This window comes from Sparus aurata, unplaced genomic scaffold (genome assembly GCF_900880675.1).
Source record: "Sparus aurata unplaced genomic scaffold, fSpaAur1.1, whole genome shotgun sequence".
NCBI classification, from domain to species: domain Eukaryota; kingdom Metazoa; phylum Chordata; class Actinopteri; order Spariformes; family Sparidae; genus Sparus; species Sparus aurata.
In genome coordinates, this window is record NW_022045141.1 from 70,288 (window position 1) to 95,653 (window position 25,366).

Sequence of the window (25,366 nt, forward strand, 5' to 3'; positions counted from 1 at the left end):
GCAGGGCAAGACTACGCTTGTCTTTATTGTACTTACCATTTGACCGGGGGGGCCTACAATGTCCGAACTTGATGTGGTATTATTGGGCTGCACAACTGAGGTCTGTTATGTTTTATTTTTCAATGGATAATGCCCCTCACTGGGCCAAAATGGAATCTTATGGCTTAAATCTATCTCTCCCTTCATACATTTATTTAGACACTGTACAAAAGCTTTGTAAACAAACTAAGAAACCAATTGTAAAACATATGATAAAGATTTGGTATGAGGTGAAGAAATACTTGAACGAACCACAATCACTATCTCAATTTACTCCAATATGGGGTAATCAGTTTTTTGTGCCAGGAAGGGCAGATGCAACATTTAAATTATGGTTAACCAAGGGACTTGGAACAATTCAAGATCTGTACACAACGAGCTCGGGTGATTTGATGTCCTTTGATGGACTAAAAGCTAGATATCACCTCAATAGAAAACATTTTTTTAAGTACCTTCAGCTTAGAAATTATGTTAAAACAAACCAAAACAATGTACTTTCTAAACCCTGTTACACGGAACTAGAAAAAATTGTAACAAACAATTGTCTAAGAAAGGGTGCAATATCAGAACTCTACAACTTGTTGATATCATTTTCAAGTGAGAACTCAACATATAAGTTAAGGGCCTGGAAGGACAACATACAAACAGATATTTCCAAGGAAGACTGGGAAGCCGCATGCGCCAATGCTCATTCTGCATCCATAAATGCGCGCCTTAGAATAATACAATATAAATGGTTAATGCGGACGTATATGACGCCGGTAGAATTGAATAAATATGACCCGAAAATACCAGACATATGCGCAAAATATACAGAAGACAGAGGAACACTATATCATTGTCTTTGGCAGTGTAGGATAATTATTAAATTCTGGGAAGAGATAAGAGTCATAATCGAAAAGATTGTTTCCAAATCAATATCATTGGACCCTAAGCTTTTCTTGCTGGGCCTTTATCCGGAGAAACATAACTACTAATATTAAAATTAAACATCTGACTAATCTTATCCTACAGAGGTACAGAGGGCTTTACAAAAAACATTCAAAACACTACAGAGTTAAAAAATTCTCGACTGCAGCTGGTCTCAGTGGATCTCTGTCTCATACATTACATCAGCTGACATCTTTGACCATCATCCCATGACACATATTCTGGCTGGTGGTCTCCTTTTATTAAGTATTAATCACATTAATATCTTATAGCTCTATTCTATTAATGACTGTGTGGAAATGGGGTGGAAGGTATTTTGATGATCTGCATTGATCCATCCATCCATCCATTTTCATCCGCTTATCCGGGGCCGGGTCGCGGGGGCAGCTGCCTGAGCAGGGACACCCAGACTTCCCTCTCCCCGGATACTGCCTCCAGCTCTTCCGGGAGGACCCCAAGGCGTTCCCAGGCCAGCTGGGCGACATAGTCACACCAGCGTGTCCTGGGTCTTCCTCGGGGTCTCCTCCTGGAGGGACATGCCAGGAACACCTCCCGAGGGAGGCGTCCCGGGGGCATCCGAAACAGATGCCCGAGCCACCTCAGCTGGCTCCTCTCGATGTGGAGGAGCAGCGGCTCTACTCTGAGCTCCTCCCGGGTGACAGAGCTCTTCACCCTATCTCTAAGGGAGCGCCCTGCCACCCTGCGGAGGAAACTCATTTCGGCCGCTTGTATCCGGGATCTTATTCTTTCGGTCATGACCCAAAGTTCATGGCCATAGGTGCATTGATGTTGTTATAATTTAATTTAAATCAGAACTGGATTTTTTATTTACTGAAAGAAGAGTTAAAAACAACATTTTTTCAAGTGTCAAGTGTTTGATTTACCAAGATGCTCCACTGGTAGCGCACTCCTACAACATCATATGGTTTGTTGATCTGATTGGTTGAAGTTGGCCTGTGATGTGACAGATGGGTCTTCCAATCCCCTGCCAAGTATTTTTGAAAGGGCCTGCCCATTTCCAATTCCTAAGTTCCTTGATGGTCCTGTATCAACTCAACTCAGGGAAACAGTGCTCTCTTTTGATCCCAAATTCAAACTCTGAGGACAAAGAGGAACCTCACCGTGTGGAACTCATTAGGATCATTTCATGTAAGGGAAGTAAGGCTAGTGATTGCTGTGATGCCACAGAGTTAGTGATCCACTAGGACTGACAAAACACAACTGATAACGAAAACAATGACTATTATATTAACACCGACAAATCTTATCTGATTGAAACTTTTCAGTTACAAACCAATCTAGGAATGTGCACTTCTGCATATATGATTGGCCACAAAATAAAGTTCCTAATTTGCTCTTAGTTATTAACTGTTGCTAACCAACCACAGAGTAAAACAAACAAGGCTAGTGGCAATGCCATTAGTAACCACCTTAGCTGCGTTCCCTCTAAGATTTTGGAAATATAATATAATATAATACAATGTTTCATTTCAGAGTTGACAACACAAATGTCAATTATTGATAAAAGTAACAACACTCAAATTTTGCCAACTGATGGCTTTAGTTGAAAACCCAGATCATCACCACTGTAGGGTTCATCCCAGGATTCGTCTTTCTCATGGAATGTGCTACATCTGTCAGAGGTCATGAATGTAAGTGTGTAAGTGTGAGTGAGGATGTGTCCCAGAACCAACATGCATTTCAAACAAATATATTGTTATGAATGACTCATTATGTTATATTCACTGTTAGGAATATATTGCAATTTATAGCGTGTTAAAAAATAATGACACCCTGACAATAATGACAATGACTGCTGAGAAATCATTAGTACTTTAAAAGCACACTGAGGGACTTCCGGTTCCGGCCATGCCCAAGTCAGACGCCTAAACAGAGCGCTCTGCCCGATTTCAGTTTAAAATAGCCTGAAAACCAACCATATCCCACTCACAACTTTAAAGTGACCACGAAAAATGAGCTCAAGCCAAAAACAGACTAAAAAGGACACCAGAGCCGGGAAAAACGATGATCCGAAGACGACACAAAAGCAGCTAACACTCGATGCTAAGTTAGCCAACAGTAGGGTTGCCAACTCCCTGAAAAATAAATAAGGGACCACCTACATACCATATCTGCCTCTGGTGTTGCCTGGTGGACAACAAACCAGTCAAGGGTCCACCTGGTTGTCCCTCACGTGTAGACCACTAGATGCATGCTGTTTCACGTCAAACAGTTCACCATGGCCTACAGAAAAAGTGCGCCAGCAGACATTATCTACACTTTTTCCAGCCACGTTTTCTTTTTCTCATTCGAGTCTGTATTTTTGCTGCCTTTTCTTTTTCTCTCGGGGGAGTAACGTTACTGCTCATGGTGGAAGGCATACCGTCTGCAGTGTCCTGTGAACCTGTGTCGTTGTGAGCCATGCTGGATTGTTTTGCCAGTTGCCTCAGTCTCTTGTCTTCCGGTATCTTCTTGCGAGCAACAGTACCTCGACCAATGAGAAGAGCTGGATTCTGCATTGTTATTCTCGTGTGTGAGTGTGCTGTCGGCTCATTGGTCACAGAGCAGGAGAGGGCTGGCAGTAAGATTACCATATATTTTCATATAAAACGCCGTCATTCATTGATTCCATTGACATTTTAAAGACCATTTTGATTCTCAAGGAAATACGGGACAAAGTGTGTCCCTTTTAAGCTCAATACGGGACGCGTAACTTTGTTTCTAAATACGGGACGATTCCGTTTTTCAAGGGACAGTTGGCAACCCTAGCCAACATTGAGTCTTGGGCCGAACAGCTAATGCTAAAAGAGCTCCGAAAATTCAGACAAGAGTCCGGGGAGGCACAATGACAAATTCAAGAATCCCAGACACGGATGGAGACGTCAATGGCTGAGATTAAACAGCGGATAGACACACTTGAGGAGAGGCTGACCACTACCGAAACCAGAGTGAGTAACACCGAAGACCAGGGCTTGCGGCAAGAAAGAGCGCTAGCTTACCTGCTAAGTAAAGATGCAAAGCTAACCGCCAGACAAGATGACCTGGAAAACAGGCTCCGCAGGAACAACATCAGAGTGTATGTAATACCTGAAGAAGCAGAGGGTAAAGAGATGATTTCGTTCATAACTAATTTCTTTAAGTCAACTCTGAAATTGCAGGAAGATATGAACATATATCTGGGGAGGGCTCACAGGGCCATAACGCCGAAGCTGAAGCCAACAGCGCCGCCGAGATCAATAATAGTGCGTTTTTTGGACTTTAAAGTCCATGTAAAGCAAAATCCGCCATTTTCTTCTAAACACATTAAACAGGTCATAAATGTGTTTACTTAAAACATGTAAAAGCCATTCGACCATTTAGAATTTAATTTTGGAGCTAGGCGTACAAACTGTTTCGACATTTCTGCGTTCAGGATTTAATTGGCGGATCAGAAATCATGCAAATCTAACGCGGCCATGATTTGCATAAACCCGGCCCTGCTGTGGAAGTGGTATAAATACGTTCAGCGCGTCAGCTTCAGCGGTTCTCCCACTCGCTCTCCAGTCTTGGATAGCATTGCTTACAATAGTTTGCAGCTAGCTAACCAGCCAACCAGTCAGCTAACCAGTCATGTCTCCTCCACATCGCTCTGCATCTTCCCTGGATGCCACAGTGTGCAGGGTGACGGCGCTGTTAGCTTATTTAAGTTTTTCCTCGGATGACAACGTAAGGAAACGGTGGATTGATTTTGTCAAGAGGAGCTAACGTTACTGTGGGGAGTTAAACATCACCACCAACACCCGTCTCTGCAGTGTCCACTTTACCCCTGATAGTTTCAGCAACTATCACCAGCTAATGTCTGGATTTCTGCAGAGTCCGTTGACGCTGGTCACTGGGACCCTCACGAACCGACCCTCTCCGTCCCCGGCTTGCATCCTCTCCTCCCGCCGACAGCAAGTGCCACCGGCCTTATGTGGCCACTGCTGACCCTCTCCGTCCCGCTGACAGCGAGTGCCACCGGCATAATGTGGCCGCCACGCCGCAGCCAACCCTCTCCGTCCTGCTGACGGCGTGTGCCACCAGCATAATGTGGCCGCCGGCGCAGCTGACCCTCTCCGTCCCGCTGACGGCGGCTCCCACCAGCGGTATGTGGCGGTAGTATCAGGGCTGCATTATTGGTGAGCCGTCCCAGTGTGAACGGATAAAGCCTGGTTTATGCTTCTGCGTCGAGGCGACGGCGTAGCTACGTCGTCGACCATACGCCGTCATTGAGCATTCGAGTTCTGCGTCGAGGGAACGAGTTGTTCTGAAATTCACCACCAAGCCGCTCGGGGGGGTGTGGCTGTGTCTTTGTTTGGTTTCGGGGGGTTCATATCGGAGTCCTTGGTTTTCTTCCGGTCAGACAGTAAACAATGGCAAGTGAGATGGAGCGGGTGTTTTCGGAGATAATTCTCTCGTCTGCCTGGTCCATTTTTTCCGTGCCGCTCGTACCACAAAAACTTTAAAAATGGCAGTGTTGTTATACTGTTGACCGGAAAAGCAACTGCCGGAAATGACATTCTGAGCGGACCAATCACAGTCCTTGCCGTTCGCGTCTCGACGCGTCGATGTGACGCGTAGTCAGGATTTTTTGCAATAATACCCAACTGCAGCCACTGCGACCCCCGAAGCCACTACAAACCATGCCCCATACAAACCACGCCCCTACAAACTACGCCTACATGTTGCTACGGTGGCCGGGAAGGACGATTAAACTCACAGCAGCAAATGCAAGCAGTCAAAGAAGAAGAAGAAGAAGAAGAAGAAGGCAAATGCAGCGAAGACAAGACGGCAATGGCAGTTCAGGTGAGACACATTTTTATTATTTTTAAGTTCCCGGTTAGGAGTTGTAAACATTGAACACTTAATGTCATTTTAACCGTACGTTTGCCAACCGCAGTTGTCAGCAGCGCCTGTAGGCAGACAAGATGGAGATGCCGTTTCAGGTTAGGTCGTTTACATTTTGGGAAGATGTTGACGTTTAATTTAATGTTTGAGACGTCTTTTATCAGGCAGAAAGAGCATTAATGACTGTTTTTCAAAGACACCGGACTATTTGTAAAAAAAAACACATTTCGTCAAACCGATACACTGAAAATGTGCGTAAGCGTCGTCTTTTACGTTATGAAAATCAGATTAATGACTGAGCAAGGGATGATAACAGAACTATTGAGGGAACACGGCACGTAGACGCAGAATATTGTCATTTAACTCAACATATCAATGTGTTATTTTGACACACAAAAACATTAAAAAATAGGGTAATGTTTTATATCACTTCAAATAACTGTACTGGCTAGAGATTTGTTAACGGTGACGTTTAAGTGCATGTCAGAAAGTGACATACAAATACATTTATTGCAAAAATGACAGATGTATTCTTGAATCGATTTTATTTTTTTCATGTTTGATTTGTTTATTGTAAAAAGCAGAAAGTACATTTTGTCAATAAACCTAATTTGCAATGGGGGTGCGATAATTTTAAGTGCAAATGTCAATCCTACCTGGATCCCTATAAAACAAACTGACACAATTATGGTTTGCTTTCCTCAGATTCCACAGGACACCGACCACATGTACAGTAAGAGGCCTTACAGCTTTCCACCCAGAGAGCATGTTAATGTGAGTGAAGATTAACCCAAGAGAACAACATATCCAGTGTTTACAGCTGTGCACTAAGCCAGGACTTTGTGTGTCTTGATTAAGGACTATAATGACAGCATGGACTAACATGATGTGGTCACCACAACCAGAGACGTTGGGATCCTGAGTGAAGACGCATCTTTCGACAGGCTTGTGGTAAGGACATGCAAAGGATCAACAAACAACAAATCTTATTTGATATACTTAACCAGAATAATTACGTTTAACATCTGAATGCTGTTTGATCAAATTTTAGGAAAGGGCTCAGCAAGCTGAACACCATAGAAAAGTCACTAGTGACCTTCATGTAACGTTCATCACTCAGGATAATGGTCTACTGCAACATCTTGAAGTGAGTTTGAAAATGGAATTTAAGTCACATAGTGTAACTAATTTTGGTCAAAATATGTTAAATGAATGATTTAAGTGAAACATTTTCTGTTAGCCTAGTGTTCGTACATTTATTTTGAGCATTCTCCTAAGAAATATATATATTTACAGGCGGTCATCGCATGAAAAGTTACATCCTCATGGGCAACATCAAAGGGCAGGGTGATCATTTTCTTTGTGGAGGATGAGCAGCTGGACAGAGTGCTGGGCTTCTTGACAAGCCTGGTTGAAGCACAGACAACCAGATGTCACAATCACGTGGCATTTGTTATGGATGTGCTTCTGCCAGAGGTAAATTATGAAACTTTTTTATTTATTATAATAACATTTTGTATAAATGTTATTATTGTCAGTCTTTAACTTATGGTTAATATATTGTTAACTGCAACATGACAGACAACTTAAATGTCTAAATGAAAGATGTCCTTTTGTTCACCTCATGACACATGCAACAGTCCATGCCCTTTCAGCATTCCATGCATTTTCCATTGACAGAGCGACAGAAGTGTATCAATGTGGACTGCAGTATGACTTGAGGTATGCTACATACATAAGGAGAGTGCTAATACCTATAAGTATTGTTTTTTACATTGTTTATGACAGCCTTTCCGTGTGAATTTCCTTTTACTAATCACTATTTTCTTCCATTTTGTCTCATCAGTGAAAAACGGCTGTTGGCTCATTACATGACAAACAACATGAGCAAGGAGGCTCTACAGCAACTAGAAAAATATGCTGAAAAACTAAGAAGAGCTCTGGACTCTGAGGAGTTTTTGAAGATGCTTTAGTATGTATGTAGGATGAATTAAAAAATAGTCTGTGAAATGATAATGTTTTATTTTATTGCCAATAAAAGTTGTTGCTGGCTAATTCATTTGTCTCAACTTTTGTGTTTTGAGGTACATATTTTAAAGACCTGTGTATGGTCATATTTATAAATACATAAATACATTTTATTTGTGTCAAAGGGCGAGCAATCTTTTCTGTTAACCCATAAGAAATCATCACCTTAGAGTGATAATTATGGCATCTGATGTAGTAGGCCAAGCTCTGTGACAGTGTGGCTCTTAGAAAAACGGCTGGTGGAAACAACCTATTTTAATTGAATTGACTACTACTAATTATTATTATTATTGTAAATATTTTATTTTATTGAGTTTAAAATAACCTTGTGCACATACATTAGTCACTTATATAAAAAATGAAAAGATGCATGCACCAGATTTAGCAGTCCTATATAATCTTTTATCAGATTAATCTTTTATCCCAATCTTAAATTTTTTTTATTACTTAACTTTCTATTTTTGTATATATTTATTGTTTCAAGCACATTGTTTGCATTGAAAAGCATTTAATGTTGTGAATCAACCATTAAAGTTGTTAAAAATGATCTGGTTATTGCTTTGTTTCCTTTGTGTTTGCTTTATAAGTGCTCTGGGCCTCCACAGCCACGTAGTGTTGTATGGGCGTGTTTTGTAGGGGGCGTGTTTTGTAATGGGCGTGGTTTGTAGCGGCTCTGGCTTGGCTGCGGCTGCAGCTAGACCCTTCTCATTTTTTGGAGGCGCACGTCAGGCTACGGCGTAGGGTCCGCGTGGGGTCTGCTTCGACGACGTAGCTACGCCTAGCATAAATCAGGCTTAATCCGGAGGCACGGAGCGAGGGCATGTCGGTCTGACAGTCTGATAACTGCACAGGTCCTTCACTCAACTAAATACAGAGAAATGTCCCACAAAGCAACGTTACATGACCGAACAAAAGTAACGTAGTAACTGTAACTGTCTTTGGCAACTTATATGAGGAAAACAAAAACCACAGCTGTATGTGGAGAAGCTCTGTCCTCCTGTCCGTCCTCTGCCTGTCCTATCGACTCTCCCTCACATTTCTGCTCAGAAAACTGCGTTTGTCACGCGTGTCACAAGAGTGTTTAACTCACCGAGTGTTTGACGAAAATAAATTATGGCAACCGCCAGCCCTCCTGACCGAGACTTCAGGGAACTTTCCCCCAGAAAACAGCCTCCATCCCCGCGAGTGACAGAGTCAGACAGCGTCCTGTTTACTTATGGTGATTATGTATAATTATGTAATTTAGCGCGAAAAACTTCACTCCGTCACTTTCCAGGATGTTTGGTGGGTCAGGATCTCAATCGCTACACATTATAACAGCATCCGTATGATTATAAACTGTCGCGGGTTTAGATAGACAAGGGGAACACCTTGGGAACACCTGGGGAGACACCGACGTCATTAACATGATGTGTCCCCCCCCCGCCGCATGGGCGTGGTTCCAGCGCCTCTAACTGACACGCCCCCAGCATTTCACAGCAGAAAGAAGTGCTAAAAAAAGTGCTAAAAAACTAATTTCTTAGACACAAACGACAACAACGAAGTCTCCCCTTCCACCTTGTGGGACACAGCGAAAGTAGTGTTGAGGGGCAAAATTATATCATTATCCTCTAAATTAAAAAAGGAACATGAAAAAGATCAAAGATTATTAGAAGAACAAATTAAGAAATTAGAGACAGAACACAAAAAAACAACTTATAACACTATCTTCATAGAGCTAAGTAAATGTAGACAGCAATTAAATGATTTACTAACATACAAAGCAGAGGGGGCCTTACGCTTCACTAATCAAAAGTATTACGAACAAGGGAACAAAGCAAGTAGGCTGCTCGCTTTCCAATTATGAAAAGCACAAGCAAGCCGAACAATACAAAAGGTTACATGCCCGGACTCAAAAAATTTGGTGTCCCATCCCAAAGCAATAGCCAACGCTTTTTTTAAGTATTATGAACAACTTTATGACTCAACAACCTCCCCCAATAAATCAGAAAAAATTAAACAATTTCTCCAACAAATTAACCTTACCAAACTGGACCAAAATGAATCTAAAGTTATAGCTGAAACTATCACTGAAGAGGAAATAAAAAACACCATTAAAAAGCTCAAAAACAACAAATCGCCGGGCCCGGACGGGTTTCCCGGGGAGTTCTATAAATATTTTCAAGCCGAGATCGTTCCCCTTCTAGTATAGAGTATATAACTATGCGCTGAATGCTAGAGACCCACCTAGAACATGGGGAGAAGCAGTCATCTCGGTCATACACAAAGAAGGGAAAGAGCCCACACATTGTGCCTCATATATGCCAATAAGTTTGTTAGGCAATGACAATGCAAAGATATTGAGTGCTATGATAGCAAGAAGACTCCAGAAGATCATCAATAAGTTGATTAACCCAGATCAGACGGGCTTTATACCTGGAAGACTGGGAATAAACAACATTAGGCACATGCTTAATATAATATCAACCGCCCGATCACAGTCTCACCCATCAATGCTTCTCGGTCTTGATGCCGAGAAGGCATTTGATCGGGTGGACTGGCTGTTTCTGGAGCATGTCTTAAGTAAAATGGGATTTGATGAAACATTTATCGAATGGTTCGAAGTCCTATATAAAAACCCCACTTCAAGAGTTCAGAAGTAAGTTCAGAATCAGAAGGAACCCATCGATTCTTGGTATATCAGACAAGACAAAAGAGCACAAATTATCATGCAGATGATGTCATTTTGTACATTAAGGATCCCAGCACTTCTATACCTGAACTTTTAAAACTTTTGAAAGACTTTGGTGAGGCCTCAGGCTATAAAGTCAACAAATCGAAATCTGAGGCCATGATGTTGAACGGGTGCTGGCTATCAGAACTATCTGATGAGGTCAAATTTAACTGGTCACCTCAGGGATTTCGATACTTGGGAATAACCATTTCCTCCGATGCTTCTCAACTGTACAATTTGAATTATGGGAAATTAATAGAACAGATACGAAAGGACCTGGGAAAATGGGAAATATTGCCACTATCCTTCTTTGGTAGGATTGAGACAGTCAGAACAAACAGTCTGCCAAGACTGTTATATATGTTTCTGTCTCTTCCTATTTGGATTTAAGCAACTAAATTCAAAAAGTTACAAAAAATGATTTCTTCTTTTATTTGGCAGAAAAAGAAACCCAGAATCAAATTTACACACTTGACCAGCAGTAAAGCACGCTGTGGTCTAAATGTACCAAATTTTAAATTATATTATTGGGCTGCACAATTACACGGGGCAGTAGAATGGTTGAAACAAAATAAAGAAACAACATGGCTATCTTTAGAGCAAAATTCATGCCCTGGAGTCTCACTACAAGTATTACCATTATGCTCAAATGAAATATGGACAAAGAACAAAATGTCAAATATCTGGAGGCAATGAAAATTTCCGAGATAATAGATTTCAAACCTAGACATTTTGATTCAAGATTTAAAGACTGGGAAAATAAGGGCCTTATTTTTATTGATGACTTATTTGATGGTGAAACCCTGAAGTCATTTAACCATTTACAGGAAAAATCTGGTTTGATATCCACAGATTTCTACAGGTTTTTGCAATTGAGAAGCTATCTGACTTCACATAAAGAATGGCAGTCTCGTACATTACAGCCTTCTTATTTAGAACTTTTTTTCATCAAGATCATAAAAAAAGGGGATGGTAAAAAAAATTGTATCACTATAAATTACTACAGACAATTGTAACAGGGAGCTCTCTTGGAGTAAAGGAAAAGTGGGAATTAGAAATGAATGTTGTGATTGAAGACCAAATTTGGGAACAAGTGTGTGAGAATGGGCATAAACTGACCAGCCCCACATGGAAAGAATTCTAATGGAAAGTGAATCTCCGCTTTTTCAAAACTCCATTTATCATCTCCAAAGACAATGAGACAATGCGGACAAATTGGAGATCACACACACATTTTCTGGGATTGTCCTAAACTGAAAATGTACTGGGAGGGGATCCAGGCGGAACTTTCTAACATCTTACAAATTAACATAAATAATGACCCACTGATCTTTGTTCTTGGAGTGCTTCTCTATGACTTTTTATGTAAAGAAAACATTTACCTACTCAAAATCCTCATAATGGTGGCAAAAAAGATGATAACTATGTCCTGGTGTAAGCCATTACCCCCGACCATAGACCATTGGAAAGAGCAACTTATCAGAGTATACACAATGGAAAAAATAACGGCAAAGCTCAACCTTGACATGGCCTTATTAAAGAAGAGGTGGAAACCACTAATTACTTACTTTGGACTAACATTACAGGACACCTAGGTGATTCAGCATCATATAGGCACCTACAGGCCTGGACCCTCGAAAGTAAAAGGGTGTGTTTTTGTTTTTGTTATGTCTTCATTTCATAAGTATCAATCATCATGGTAATTTTACTTAATCTTATTTATACATAATAATCAATATTATTATTATTTATCCAATCATTTATTTTAACTTTCGGACCTTTGACACTGTCATAAGAATATGGAACCACCTTGCTGGTTCTCTGTTCATGCTGATTCTCTTTTTTTGCCTTTTTTTCCTCATATATGGAACAAAAGAATTTAAAGCTTTTAATAAGAAAAATTCTGTAAGTGTGTTTAAGTATGTAAAGCTTGAAACATCAATAAACACATTTGTTAACAGTTGTTTCCCTGTGAATCAAAGTAAGTATAAAGCTTGTGCTGTAAACAGATCACTAAGTCTTCTATTGAGCAAATGAGTGACTGAAGAGTAGTAGGGATGATGAATGGGTTAATCCACACACAGATTCACTCTGCAGTGTGGGGTTTAGCTGGGGCACCCACGCCACTGGCCAGATTAGACAGCACCTAATGCTTTGTAAGATGATTACATCTATTTCAGGAGGCATTTATTCCATTGCAAAGTTGTTAGTGTGTTAGACTGCATTGCATAGACCTATTGTTCCTCATCACTGCCAGAGGAAATGGTAAGACATTAAGGGTCTATCTTTATTGAGTAGTAAAGACTAACGAATAACCACTCTGCATCATACTAACACAGCCTTGCAATAATCTCTAAAATACAAACAAGAAACCATGAAAATGGAATTGGGTGAAGTTCTATACATTTACAAAACTATATCTCAAACATTAAGCAAACATGTATCACTGCTCTCTATCACTACAACTTAAAATATCCTGATAAATTTGATGAATAAATGACAGTTAACTAGGTGGCTCACTATATTGGTCAACAATGAACAATAATCAAATTTGACTTTTTACAGAGACCTTGTGGTCCAATGGAAGTGAATTTTTTTATGCACAGTATTATGCATCCAAGATATGAGGGTTTTCCTGGAGAACATCTGTTGCAGGATATTATGTAAGCATTCAAACAGGGGGAGAGATTATAACATGTAATCCACACATTAAATGAAAAAAGACTCCTAATGGAGTTTGTCCAGATGGTTAATATTTATCATCTACAAAATATTTATTCTGGACCATCACCTGATTTCAAACATAAGAACAGGAAAGGAAAATAGTGATAACTGAATGAAAGAATGTTTGTCAAGGAACACAATTAAATCAATGATATATTCAGGACCTTTTTTCTTTTGGATTTTGCATGGAGTGAAGCATGTGTCAGTTAGTTAGTAATGTTATGGAACCCATTGCAAATAAAAATATGTAAAACATGTAAAAACAATTCAATCAACATTACACAACAGGTAACAAACAACAAAATACAAATAACTAAACTAAACTAAACTAGCTAGAACAACAATATCAAAAAACAAATCAACATACAATACTACAATTACCGGCCTGCAGTTGTATCCATCAGTGAGGTATGAGAGATGTATATTAGCACAAGGAGGGGTACTGAGGTATCGACTCAGTCAACAAAGCCAAAATTGGGGAAAGAAAATACTATCATTGCCCTTTTTTATCAACTACCCCACCGCCACCACTGCTGCCGCCACCACCACTACCACATTTAAAGTCATTCTGTGGGAAAAACTGATTATTTAGCACATTTCACCCTCAACAGCTCCTGGTATACTCATTGCAGAGAGACTTATTTACTGAAACAGTGACAAAGTCTGCATCTTGGCTTACATAGGCAGACTGCTGTCCTACTGTACCTGTCTCACTCCTGCTAAGTATCTCAGCTGCTGCTACAGTCTCATCTCCAAAATTTGCTGCAGTGTGTCAACCCTCAAGTGGCTGTTAGCCTGAGTGGTTACTGAGCCTCTAACTCATCACTGATAAAAATGACGGGAGGCAAAGTTGGCCTTAGATGATATAGATCCATGCAACTGCTATTAGACTGATAGCAATTCTGACTGTGTACAAGAGAGATCTGCCTTAAGCGTTGTTGTTTTAGCTAACATCTTGTCAGTGCCAGCCAAAGCCTTTTGGGGGCCCTAAGCAGAATTTGATTTGGGGCCACCCTCCCACCACTGCGGAGTCACCTATGCTTGACATTTATTGACACAAATGTCACACTATAATGTTACATTATAATTTGGATTAATACAGTGACAGATATGAACTACTGTCCCTCTGGGCACAGATGCATTTTTTTTTTTTTTACTAAGCGGCCGCTTAGTTCGCTTATGCCTCGGGCCGGCTCTGCAACCTGTGCACTTTGCAGTTAGCAATCTCATTCTTCTACTCTAAAATCACCACAGAAACATGCAGCAGTAATAGCCTGACATAGCAGCAAACAGGAGGATCCTGCTCTCTGCATATTCACAAGCAGACAGGACCACATCTTTATGGAGTTCTCTGTCCTGATTGGAAAAAATGGATAGGGATACAAGAAGATGTCTTTTCTCATTTACTGCATGAGCAGAGGGAGGAAAGACATGGGTGCCTGACCAAACACTTTTTAACAGTGATTACTGTTAATATAAATTGAAGATGGGATTAAATAGCTGTTTATTATATTATAGAGCTATTCAACACTTATTTTAACACATGACAATGTAATATGCACTAACTTGATTCCAGATTTTAGCTTGTTCCTGCTGATGTTTGACATTTGACATTAGTTTAATTTCTTGCATTTTCAATATACTATTGGTGAGACAAAAGCAAATCCAGGTTTTTTCAGTGACAATCATCATACACAGTGAGGTAAATTAGAGGGCTGCTGAGATCCAGAAATAATGTGGTCAATTATTACAACTTTATTAGCCTTACTAAAAACCGAAACATTTGCAAACATTTTAACTACAGCGCTCCACGAATTGTCTTAAGAACAAGGAAGGGAAAATTATCAAAACTTCATTTTTAATTAGAAATACATCAACTTGAAAGAGCTTTACTCTGTGAAACTGCAATAGTTTTGTAGCCACAATTAGCTTACATACAATTTTATTGTCAATTTTTATGATGTTAAAAAATGTAAACACCTAATTCATCTTAGATGAATGTTTGACACTTTCATATGTACTTAAAGCATCATCAAACGTATGCGGGGCAGTATTTCCCCCTTTCATAATTTTTAGTTTTAGTTTAGTCACTTTTTGCCATTCATCTTATATATTTTGTTCGTTTCTATGCAAATTCGTTGTTAGAATTGTAAAGACTGAAATAATGAACACAATTTATCTATTGATTTTAACAAAGGAAACCTCAATCATGAACTTCCTAAATACAAACAGTTCATCAAATGCCCGACCAGAGAGAAGAACATACTGGATCATTGTTACCCTACAGTCAGCAGAGCTTATCACGCTGTCCCCTGTGCCGCACTGGGCCTCTCTGACCACGCCATGGTCCACCTGATTCCTTCATACAGTCAGACAAGTCTGACTGTAAGAAGGACTCATCCAGACTACTGAAAGTAGACAAACCCTGGTTCACAGCCAAACCCAGACAGTTATGATTGCAGAAGGAGCAAGTTTTTAGGAGTGGAGACAAGGACAAGTTTAAGGAGTCTAAGTACAAGTTTAGGAAGTTGGTGAGAGAAGCTAAACGACAGTACTCTGAGAAACTTCAACAACAGTTCTCAGCCAATGACTCTGGTTCTGTCTGGAAGGGGCTCAGACAGATAACCAACTACAAGCCCAAAACCCCCACTCCATCAACGACTTGCGCCTGGCAAATGAGCTGAATGAGTTCTACTGCCGCTTCGACAGACAAAGGAGCAGTTCTGATACCTTCCCCCGTGACTAGGGCTGGGTATTGTTAAGAACCTCACGATTCGATTCGATTTCGATTCTTTAGGTCGCAATTCGATTCAATATTGATACGATTCAATACTGACTTAAATGCTTCGATATCGATTCAGTGATAAGTAGTAATAAACAAATAATTCATTAGAGTACCTGTTGATAATTTTTTTATTAAAAAAAGTCCTCTTAAATTATAAATCTTTCCTCTAGGAAGTTCTAGTTCGAATTGAAATGTAAACAAAGGTACTCCATGTGTATAGTTATAAAATAGTGCAACCATAGTTAAGCTGAGAAAGTGCCATTGTTTCTGGGACTGCATGGTACATTTTTGTCTGACATCAACATAGACATGACCGCCGTCCCTCCGCCCACCGGCTAGACGCGAGGGGGTAAAACGTTGACACTGACCCCCCCTCTCTCCCCGGAGGAGAGTGCTACTCGCGGGTGCACGGTGCAGTGGCCAGGGTGAGACCGGCTGTGCTGGGAGTTTACAGTCTCCGAAAGAGCGGTGCGTCAGACATTGGCTACCCGCCTCCGCAGCTCCGACGGTGTTTCCGCGGCGCATCACCCTCCGACCCTCGAGTGAGGTTGCGGGCGAGACACTTCCAGCTGCTTGAGGCGGGGACCGAGAGGTCCGGCGAGGGACAGCAGGTGTTCGCTTGCCCGAATCGATTCAGAGGATTTTATGAATCGATATTGAATTGGGAAAAAATATATTGCAATGCTTTGATGAATCGATTTTTTTTTTTTTTTTTTTACCCACCCCTTCCTGTGACACACCTCAACAGCCCCACCTCACCAGTCCCTTCCCCCCGAGCTCAGCAGGAGCCAGGGCCACTCCACAACTTCACACCTATGTGAATCCCTCCTCCTCCACCACAGCAACGACTCTCTGCCTACAAGAGAGGGACGTCAACAGGCTCTTTAAGAGGCAGGACCCCCGCAAAGCAGCCTGACCAGATTCCGTCTCTTCATCCACCCTGAAGCACTGTGCTGAGTAGCTGTCTCCGGTGTTTACGGACATCTTCAACACCTCATTGGAGACATGTCATGTGCCAGCCTGCTTCAAGTCATCCACCATCATCCCTGTCCCCAAAAAAGCAAGGACCACAGGACTAAATGACTACAGACCTGTTGCCCTCACCTCTGTGGTCATGAAGTCTTTTGAGCGCCTTGTGCTTTCCCACCTGTAGCCATAACGGACCTACTCCTGGACCCTCTGCAGTTCGCCTACAGAGCCAACAGTTCTGTAGATGATGCAGTTAACATGGCCCTGCACTTCACCCTCCAGCATCTGGACTCCCCAGGAACCTACACCAGGATCCTGTTTGTGGATTTCATTTCTGCGTTTAACACCATCATCCCAGCTCTGCTGCAGGACAAGCTCTCCCAGCTCACTGTGCTTGACTCCACCTGCAGGTGGACTTCCTGTCTGACAGGAAACAGCATGTGAAGCTGGGGAAAAATGTCTGACCCTCAGATCATCAGCTCCGGTTCCCCCAAAGGCTGCGTTCTTTCTCCTCTACTCTTCTCCCTGTACACCAAAAGCTGCACCTCCAGTCACCAGTTCGTCAGACTACTGAAGTTCGCGGATGACACCTGCCTCATTGGGCTCATCTGTGCTGACCCCTCCCACCTCGGCCACAAACTCTTTGAACCACTCCCCTCTGGCAGGAAGCTACGGTCCATCAGGACCAAGACCTCTCGTCACAAAAACAGTTTCTTCCCGTCTGCAGCTGGTCTCATTAACAAGGCTCGAATCCCCCACTGACACTGACTCTTATACACACCCTATATATATGCATTACATTAATGCACTCCCGTCTTCTGTACAGTTTTCCTATCTTTTCTTATCTTTCTTATCTATATTTATCTATATATTTTTTTTTAAAGTTCTTTAATCTTGTGTGACTTTTGTGTGACTTGTATATTTGTTGTGTAATTGATATATTTATCTTTTTATTTTTTGTGTGACTGTATATTTTAAGCACCATTGCACCAAGACAAATTCCTCGTTTGTGTAAAAACCTACCTGGCAAAAAATCTCATTCTGATTCTGATGTACCTGCCATTTCGCTTGCTATCATGTGTAGGTGTGTTAATTGATTGAGATATGAAGCGTCCAAAGCGCAATGATATAACGTCAGAGATAAAACACAGCCCTCTGTACACAACCACAGCTGCCGTTTGTATGTAGGGGAAACACTGTACATTATAAACAACCAACTCCCATTGAAATTGGGAGCAGGAGAGCTTTTTAGCTGTTAGCACTGGTTGGCAGTCCTGCCATGTGTTAGGCTAAAGGGGGTTACAGCTAACAGAGCTAATGTAGGTAATCTTGAAAAGCTAAACACACAGTAGGATTGAGAGTTTCTGTTCTGAAGACAATAAAGCCCTAAACAGTGAACTGCAGTTTAATGTGACAACACAAAAGTTTATGTTTAATTGATGAGATATTTCAGCACTGTTTTCAGTTGAAAGTACTGTGAATGCAACTACATTCATCGAACAGTGACGAAAGAAACAAAACTTTGATTTTTGGACAGTTTACATTCATATCTGGGCAGTTAATATTGTTTTTCAGGTCGTTTCCAAATTGATGGTGAAAAAAGTTCATCCGGAGCCATGGCCATTAAATTCAAGGGCAACTACCCTGGTGGATACTGTCAGCATGCCAATTGCATGCCCCCTCAAAACTTACAACATCAATGGCATCATGTCGAAGGGTTAAACTTTACATTTTAGAGATGCCTTTTATTGTGTCCATGTCATGGCACACCTGTGTAAGAGTCAGGCACGTGCACACATAAGGCCCAAGGGGTACTTGAGCCCCTGCCCTTTTTGCCTCGTATTAAAAAGTGCCCTTTTTGTGTGTTTTTTAATGAATAAAGAAATTCCTGTTGTGCAAAGGGATGTCAAAAAACGGCGGTATAAAAACACCACGGTTATCTACCGTACGTATTTCCTCGTAATATGGTGTTGTGTGTGTGTTGAGCCTAAAGCCGCTTCTCTGTCCGCTGCTCCGCTCTGTCTCTCTCTACGAACGGTCGCTACTTTCAAATTAAAAGCCCCCCGCAGCGGGGGTAAATGTAAAGCTCTTATTTTGAAGAGAGAGAGAGAGAGAGAGAGAGAGAGAGAGAGAGAGAGAAAGAGAAAGAGAGAGAGAAGCCACTGCCTCATCAGAACTCCATCACGCACGTAGATGAGATGTGACAGTGGAGCAACTTGAACCTAACTTGTGAGTTATAATCCATTAACATAACATCCTTGTGGGGGCTAACAAGTCGCCTTCCACATATATTTCAGAAGAGCGTCCATTTGTCCTTTTTAAGCTAACTGCTTGTTAATGACAGTTGAGAATAATCTGACAGCTGTCTCGGTCGGCTGTTTATCGTGCCACAAATCTTAAACTTCTTCCAGATATTGAGTTTATTTTGACTGCTGTTGTAAACATTGCTGTTCCTACTAACAGTCACGGTAGTCATTTCTTGGTTTTGTCACATATTTAGATGTGTAGCCTGTATTTCTAGTTTGCACTTGCCCTCCAATAAATAGCCTAATAATAAACCAGTGTTTCATTGCTTTTTAAGAATTGCAACTGAATTGCATGTTTTCCAAACCTCAGTATTATGATAATGTGAATAAACTCATGTTGACAATAATTTGACACAAAATAAATGGCAATTGCATATCACTCACAGCTACACAGGATACACAGCTAAGTAGTTAGCTTTTTATAAGTACTTTGTTTATTTTACATTAATTAATCTACATATTGTGTTATTTAGGCCAGAAAAAAATTTTGGCAAAGCAAACACGTACTGCCCTTTTCTGACTTTGAGCCCCTGCCCCTCTATAATCATGTGCACGTCCCTGGTGAGAGTATTACATCAGCATGTCCGCTGTTACGACATTTAACAGATCAAGCAAGATCACAAAAAAAAGCATCAAGCTTGAGATTGAAACTTTCCCAAAAATTCCAGTTGCTTGATGTTTAGGTTGTGTTTCACAGACTTACCGAGAAGAGCTTCAAACAGGTTACTTTGGAAAATCCCCAATACTCTCTGAATGGCAGTTTTGAGCTGCTGCTCTTCTGGCTTCCTTAGTTTAGTGCAGTACTCCTCCAAAAGTTCCAAAGCGCGAGCTGTGTCTGCAGAGGAGAGGCAGATGAGACAGTCTTTGTTGTTTTCTTGATTACTTTCCATGATAGATATAATCAACAGTATGTATTTAAAACTACAGGAGGCAGCATAACCGCTACCTGCTGCTCACTTAACCCTTTGCTGGTGTTATCTTTGGCTATTGGAACTGGCTGCCATTTAAAAGTAGCTTAGTTAGCTGTGGACCTGGACTAGCACTCCAGGGATAAGAAGACATGGCAGGTGAGACAGGAGACACATGAAGTGGGAGTGGAGAGAGAGAGTTGAGCATCAGCAGCTAGTGAAAGCGTCATGCAGAGCTGGAATATTTTCGAAACAAGTTTATATTCTTACCTCTGCCCTATTTTGTTTTTTACCCATGTCTGGGGATATATAAAGGGATATTCCGGTGTAAATTTAATCCATGGTCTAACAGCATCCTCAGAGTCGATTACCGAGTGCAGTAGAGTTCCGCAGCTCAATGTTGATCATTACTGCAAGACTCCACTGCAGTCGGTAATCGACTCACAGGGCTTCCCCACAGCAAGGAAGGCTTCTCGGGTGGTGAGTTTTGTTTATCTATTCCGACAAATCCGGCAATGATATCAAATGTTTGATGCCTCGAAATATGTGCTGGGACCCTATTTCTAATGTTGCTGAAGTTTGGTGCTGTTCTGAGCATTATTTGTGGCTTTTTGATGGCGGTTTTATATTTGGACCCATTAACTGCAATGTATTGTTGTTGTGCGGTCGTTTCTTAGGATGCTAAAACTACGTTAGCTAGCGGTCTGCAAACTTTATCTCTCAAGAGGGAGTCTAACACAGTTTCACGGTGTGTTAGACCATGGATTAAATTTACACCGGAATATCCCTTTAACTTCTGGGGCGGATCCATTTACAGGGAAAGATCCAAAAGTGTTTTCTCACTTTCTTAAACATTCCAAGGGCGCATTTCAACATTTCATTTAATCTATCAGGGGAATAATGCATGGATCTTGATGGAGAAAAAAATCAAGCTTAATAACATGGCTGACATCTCAGAACAGTTTTAACATGGCTCCAAATAAAAATCTGGATCTGGCAGTTTAAATATGCCTTACATGATATTGGGTTAGACTTAGACTAAAACCAAAAAACCCAAAGGTTGAACAAACACACTTGTGTTAACAGTAGGTTTGTTCCCCCTTCTTGTTAATGGTCTGTGGCAAGGAGATGAGATGGAATAGTGGTGCAAGCACCTCCCACTGTTCCTCCCACTTTATAAATAGAGGCCTGGATGAGGCCTCCCTCCTCTATGTCTTCAAACTTTTATCAGGCTGAGTGTGTGCTGGTGCTTAACTGAGTTTGCCCTGTGTATTTCAAATCCCTCACTGTATGTAGCATGTTATCTGCTTCATTTGGATTATGAAGTTTATTATGAAGTTTATTATGAAGTTTAAATATAAATTGTATCCCAATTTACAAGTATTTAACATTAGTTGGAGCCGATGGAGCATCGGTATGTCCAAAACCGGACCTAGGGTAAATAATGTCCACCGCGCTTTTTCGCGAACATTGCCGTCACGTTTGCTTTGTGTCTGGTGCAGGAAGAAACGGTAAAAACGGGCTTTTGTCATGAAAGTGTCCAAGCAGCAAGTTTGGTTGTTGAGGAACAGGAAGTTGTGGGAGGGACCTAGGCGGATGATTGACAGGCAACGACGGTCGGTGTGTAGACAGCGATATTGGGAGTTGAGAGATTTGTGACATTTAGCGTGTTTGGAGTGTGTAGTTAGTGTGTTATGTAGTGTTTGGTGTAGTGTGTTTAGTGTGTAGTGGAGTCGGTTTTTTGTTTAATGAGTCAGAATAATGAGGAGAAGCTGAATGTGGAGCAGGCAGTGCAGCTCTTCATTCAGCTGGAAGGAGCACAGGCAGACCTGAGCATTGCTTGCATTTAAATGTAAATAGTTACATATAACTTTGTAAATTTTTTAAATGTATGCACACATTTAGCAAACATCACTTTATATTTGCATTATAAGTAAAAATAAAAAAAAAATGGTTTGTTAAACATATTTGTGGTTTTCACAGTAAAAAAATCTAACTTTTTCTACTCAGATTTTATGGGGTTTTTTTGGTGATTTTAGGTCCATTGTGTTAATACAGTTTGTCAAAATAAAAAAATAACTGTACAGTCACACATGTGAGGTTGTGCTGAAAATAATGACACCAAGTAGATCTTGGAGCTCCTTAACCTCCCACTTTTTTTATAGGAATACACTCTTCTTACGGGCACTGCACTAGTTCACATAATTCTGGGAAAATAAACAAGATGAACTGATTGCAACCTGTGTTTCCTGGTGGTTTGTGGCTCCAGTTAGAACCATTATATATACACAACAGCTTGAGTTTAGACTTCCCATTACTTTTGCAATGTTGGCAAAGTGACAGCACCCATAGTCCGTCACATTTTAAAAAAGGGTGGAGCAAACACTCTCAATAGACATATGGCATGTACAGTAACTCACCTTTTTTTCTGATAGGCATGGCTGACAATGTGTAAACTTGACTCTTGCTAAGGCTTCCAGTTCAGTCTTCAGTGCGTGGTCAAAAAGTTATTTGTTAATGTGATGAAAGAAAATCGAAAGAGTTGTGATTAACTAGCTCCAAGAGAACACAGAAGAGATCTGGAACCGGTGGCTCTTAAAGTAGAGTCCAGTGAGCACCAGCAGATCCCTGAGGAAGTATCCAGGGAGTCTGTGCTCAGCAAAATGAGCAAAAAATGAATCCCACTGATGAGATTTTTAAGCACAGTTAAATCATGTGATCACAGGTGTCTCTACACCAGATGATAGGGCCAACAGTAATCCAAAACAAGCTCAGAAAAGGTTCCATGCAGCAATGTTCAATCATCAACATGTACCTACTGCATATGTGCAGTAATTAAATCATCCTTGATGTGGTTATGCTGGGGGGATCCTGGTTTTAATCAATGCTGCACGTGAGGTTATGTATAACATTTCATACAGGCATCCTTTAATTGACTGAAACAGACTTGTCCCGTCATGGCTTGTCCAATGCTGGTCCTCTCACACACAGACGGCTTACCACACACAACACACAAATGGGGACAGGCGCATGGACAAAGCCATGAAGTCCTCACAGTCGGATGATGAGCGTGTGGAGCTGGTTAAGAGGAGCTGTCAGGTCGGAGGGCTGGTCAGTGTTAACATGCTCTGCTCCGTCCACTGTGACACACAGCCCTGTGGTGTGACAAGCTTGGATCGGTCCTCTGTCTGATGCGCTGGTCCACATCATTTATCCTGCCGGAAAAGTCCATACCTGAAGCTTCTTTTGCCAGCCTTTAAACCAAACCACGGAATACAGGGCGCGCCACACTCCACAGACGCCAAATGAATGTCGACTTTAAAAAGCAGTGTCCGTTGTCCCAGCTTTCTTTTCACAACGACTGGGGGAATTATGAGCCGACACGGAACAGTCACTTCAGAGTTCACGTTTGGAGGCTCTGACCTATGAAGGGACGTGTGTGTACGACCCATGAGGTGGGGACCCAGAACTCATGAATTAAAGGAACAACCTCTGTTCCGTAACCTTATGTTGCTTCTACGGATACATACAAACATGCGTGCTGTACATTAGTTAGGTAGCATTCATGCTAAATCACCAGCCGGCGGTGGCGCCAATGAGATGATGCTTTCCCAGTGCGACGCCTGGCAATAGGAAGATACCTGCCTTCCAACTGTGGGAGAAAACGCGTGGCTTTCAAATGACTCCATGTACTCTCATTTTCCATAAAATGGTGGCTGTGTAATCGCCGGAAATGTATCCTTTTAAAAAAGCGCAATGTCCCCAGTCTGCCACATCGCTTTATTGTTTAAGCAGGTGCTGTACAGTAGTGTTAGCTATATGAACTGACAGCATCACCAACACTTTCAAGTGCCAGGAACAAGATAGCCACAATGAAACACTGCGTTTCCGGTTACAGCTTTCAAAATAATACACTCGTTTACAATACATGTCTATAGCTTTGAAACACATTTAAAGCAATAGCGAAAATATTTTTATATTTGTATGTTAAGTTAAAAGTAATGCATACTCTGAATTAGATTATTAAAATGAAAGAATGGCCAGTCAATCTAAGAAAGAGATTTTTTAAATTACATTAAAAAAATCACACGCACATGATACGGTGGTTATTTTGTAAGGAAAGCCAATGAAGTCATCACTCATATCAGGCAGTTAATACAGTTTCATACAGTATCATATCATTAGAAACGCCAGTGCCAATAGCAGAGTTTGTTTTGTGAATGCCACCCCATGTGCATGCACACTATGTTAGGCAAAGGGTGTTCTCCAATTTACCTTTGTGAACACTGTGTTATGCATCTGCACACATGATTCTGTTTATGTTCCATTATTCATTGTCACAACGTTTTATTTAATGTCTTTTTAGTAACCTGTCTAATATAAGATGTTGTCCTGAGGGGTCTACTGAACCCAACTGGTGTGGGAGTAACCAGGGTGATAGATGGGTCCCCTCAAATTCTAAATAACAAAAAAAAAAGAGAGAGAAAAGAACACCAATATGACATTTGACTCACAGTGGACTGGCTCCTTCCCAGAGGACCTGGAGGCAGCCAAATATTTGAAACCAGTAATAACCAGTAGTGGACCAGCTTTCGTCGGCAATGCCACCAACGCGAGAAATATGAGAAGACTATTACAAAGAAAAAGAGAGAGCTACCCCTCCCCAGGCTGCACTGAACCCCTGCAAAACCCAAATTGCCATTATTATTATTATATTTTTCTTTTTCATCATGGTTTTTATCTTTTTTTACATGTTTTTATTTGGTGTAATATTTTAGTTTATGTATTTACTTATTTCTCATAACTGCACAGTCCCACATGCACACAAACACATTTAATATTCCCACAAAAATGCATATTAGTAATAATGAAATCATGACCTGTTTGTTGTATCTTGTGTTATTTTGTTCCACTTTTGTTGGTCTATTTTGTCTTTCACTTTGTACTATGCCACGTTGGTACAGGACTAGCTTTAGGATTAAACAAAAATAATAATAAAAAAACAAACAAGTTATTGCTTTCATTTCATAGGCAGAACGTTTATATATAATAGTATTATGTTTCATTTTCATGTACATTTACATTTGACATTTTAGGG

The 25,366-nt window shown here is 41.0% G+C and overlaps 1 protein-coding gene and 1 long non-coding RNA gene across 2 annotated transcripts in view; one reads left to right on the plus strand and one right to left on the minus strand.

The window, feature by feature from the left end:
• The window catches only part of LOC115577967 (disks large homolog 1-like), an 80,834-nt gene extending 56,709 nt beyond the window's left edge, over positions 1 to 24,125 (minus strand). The window contains exons 1-2 of the mRNA XM_030410832.1: positions 22,689 to 24,125; positions 20,064 to 20,195 (exon numbers count right to left, since the gene is read on the minus strand). Coding sequence (XP_030266692.1) covers positions 20,064 to 20,195; positions 22,689 to 22,707 — 151 coding nt within the window. The 5' untranslated portion in view covers positions 22,708 to 24,125. The remainder of the gene's footprint in view (positions 1 to 20,063; positions 20,196 to 22,688) is intronic.
• LOC115577968 (uncharacterized) lies at positions 6,534 to 7,732 on the plus strand. Its single transcript, XR_003983321.1, has 6 exons — positions 6,534 to 6,609; positions 6,694 to 6,786; positions 6,887 to 6,982; positions 7,132 to 7,311; positions 7,516 to 7,557; positions 7,682 to 7,732. It is a non-coding gene; the product is annotated as an uncharacterized LOC115577968 (long non-coding RNA).
• Positions 24,126 to 25,366: the final 1,241 nt, after the last annotated feature.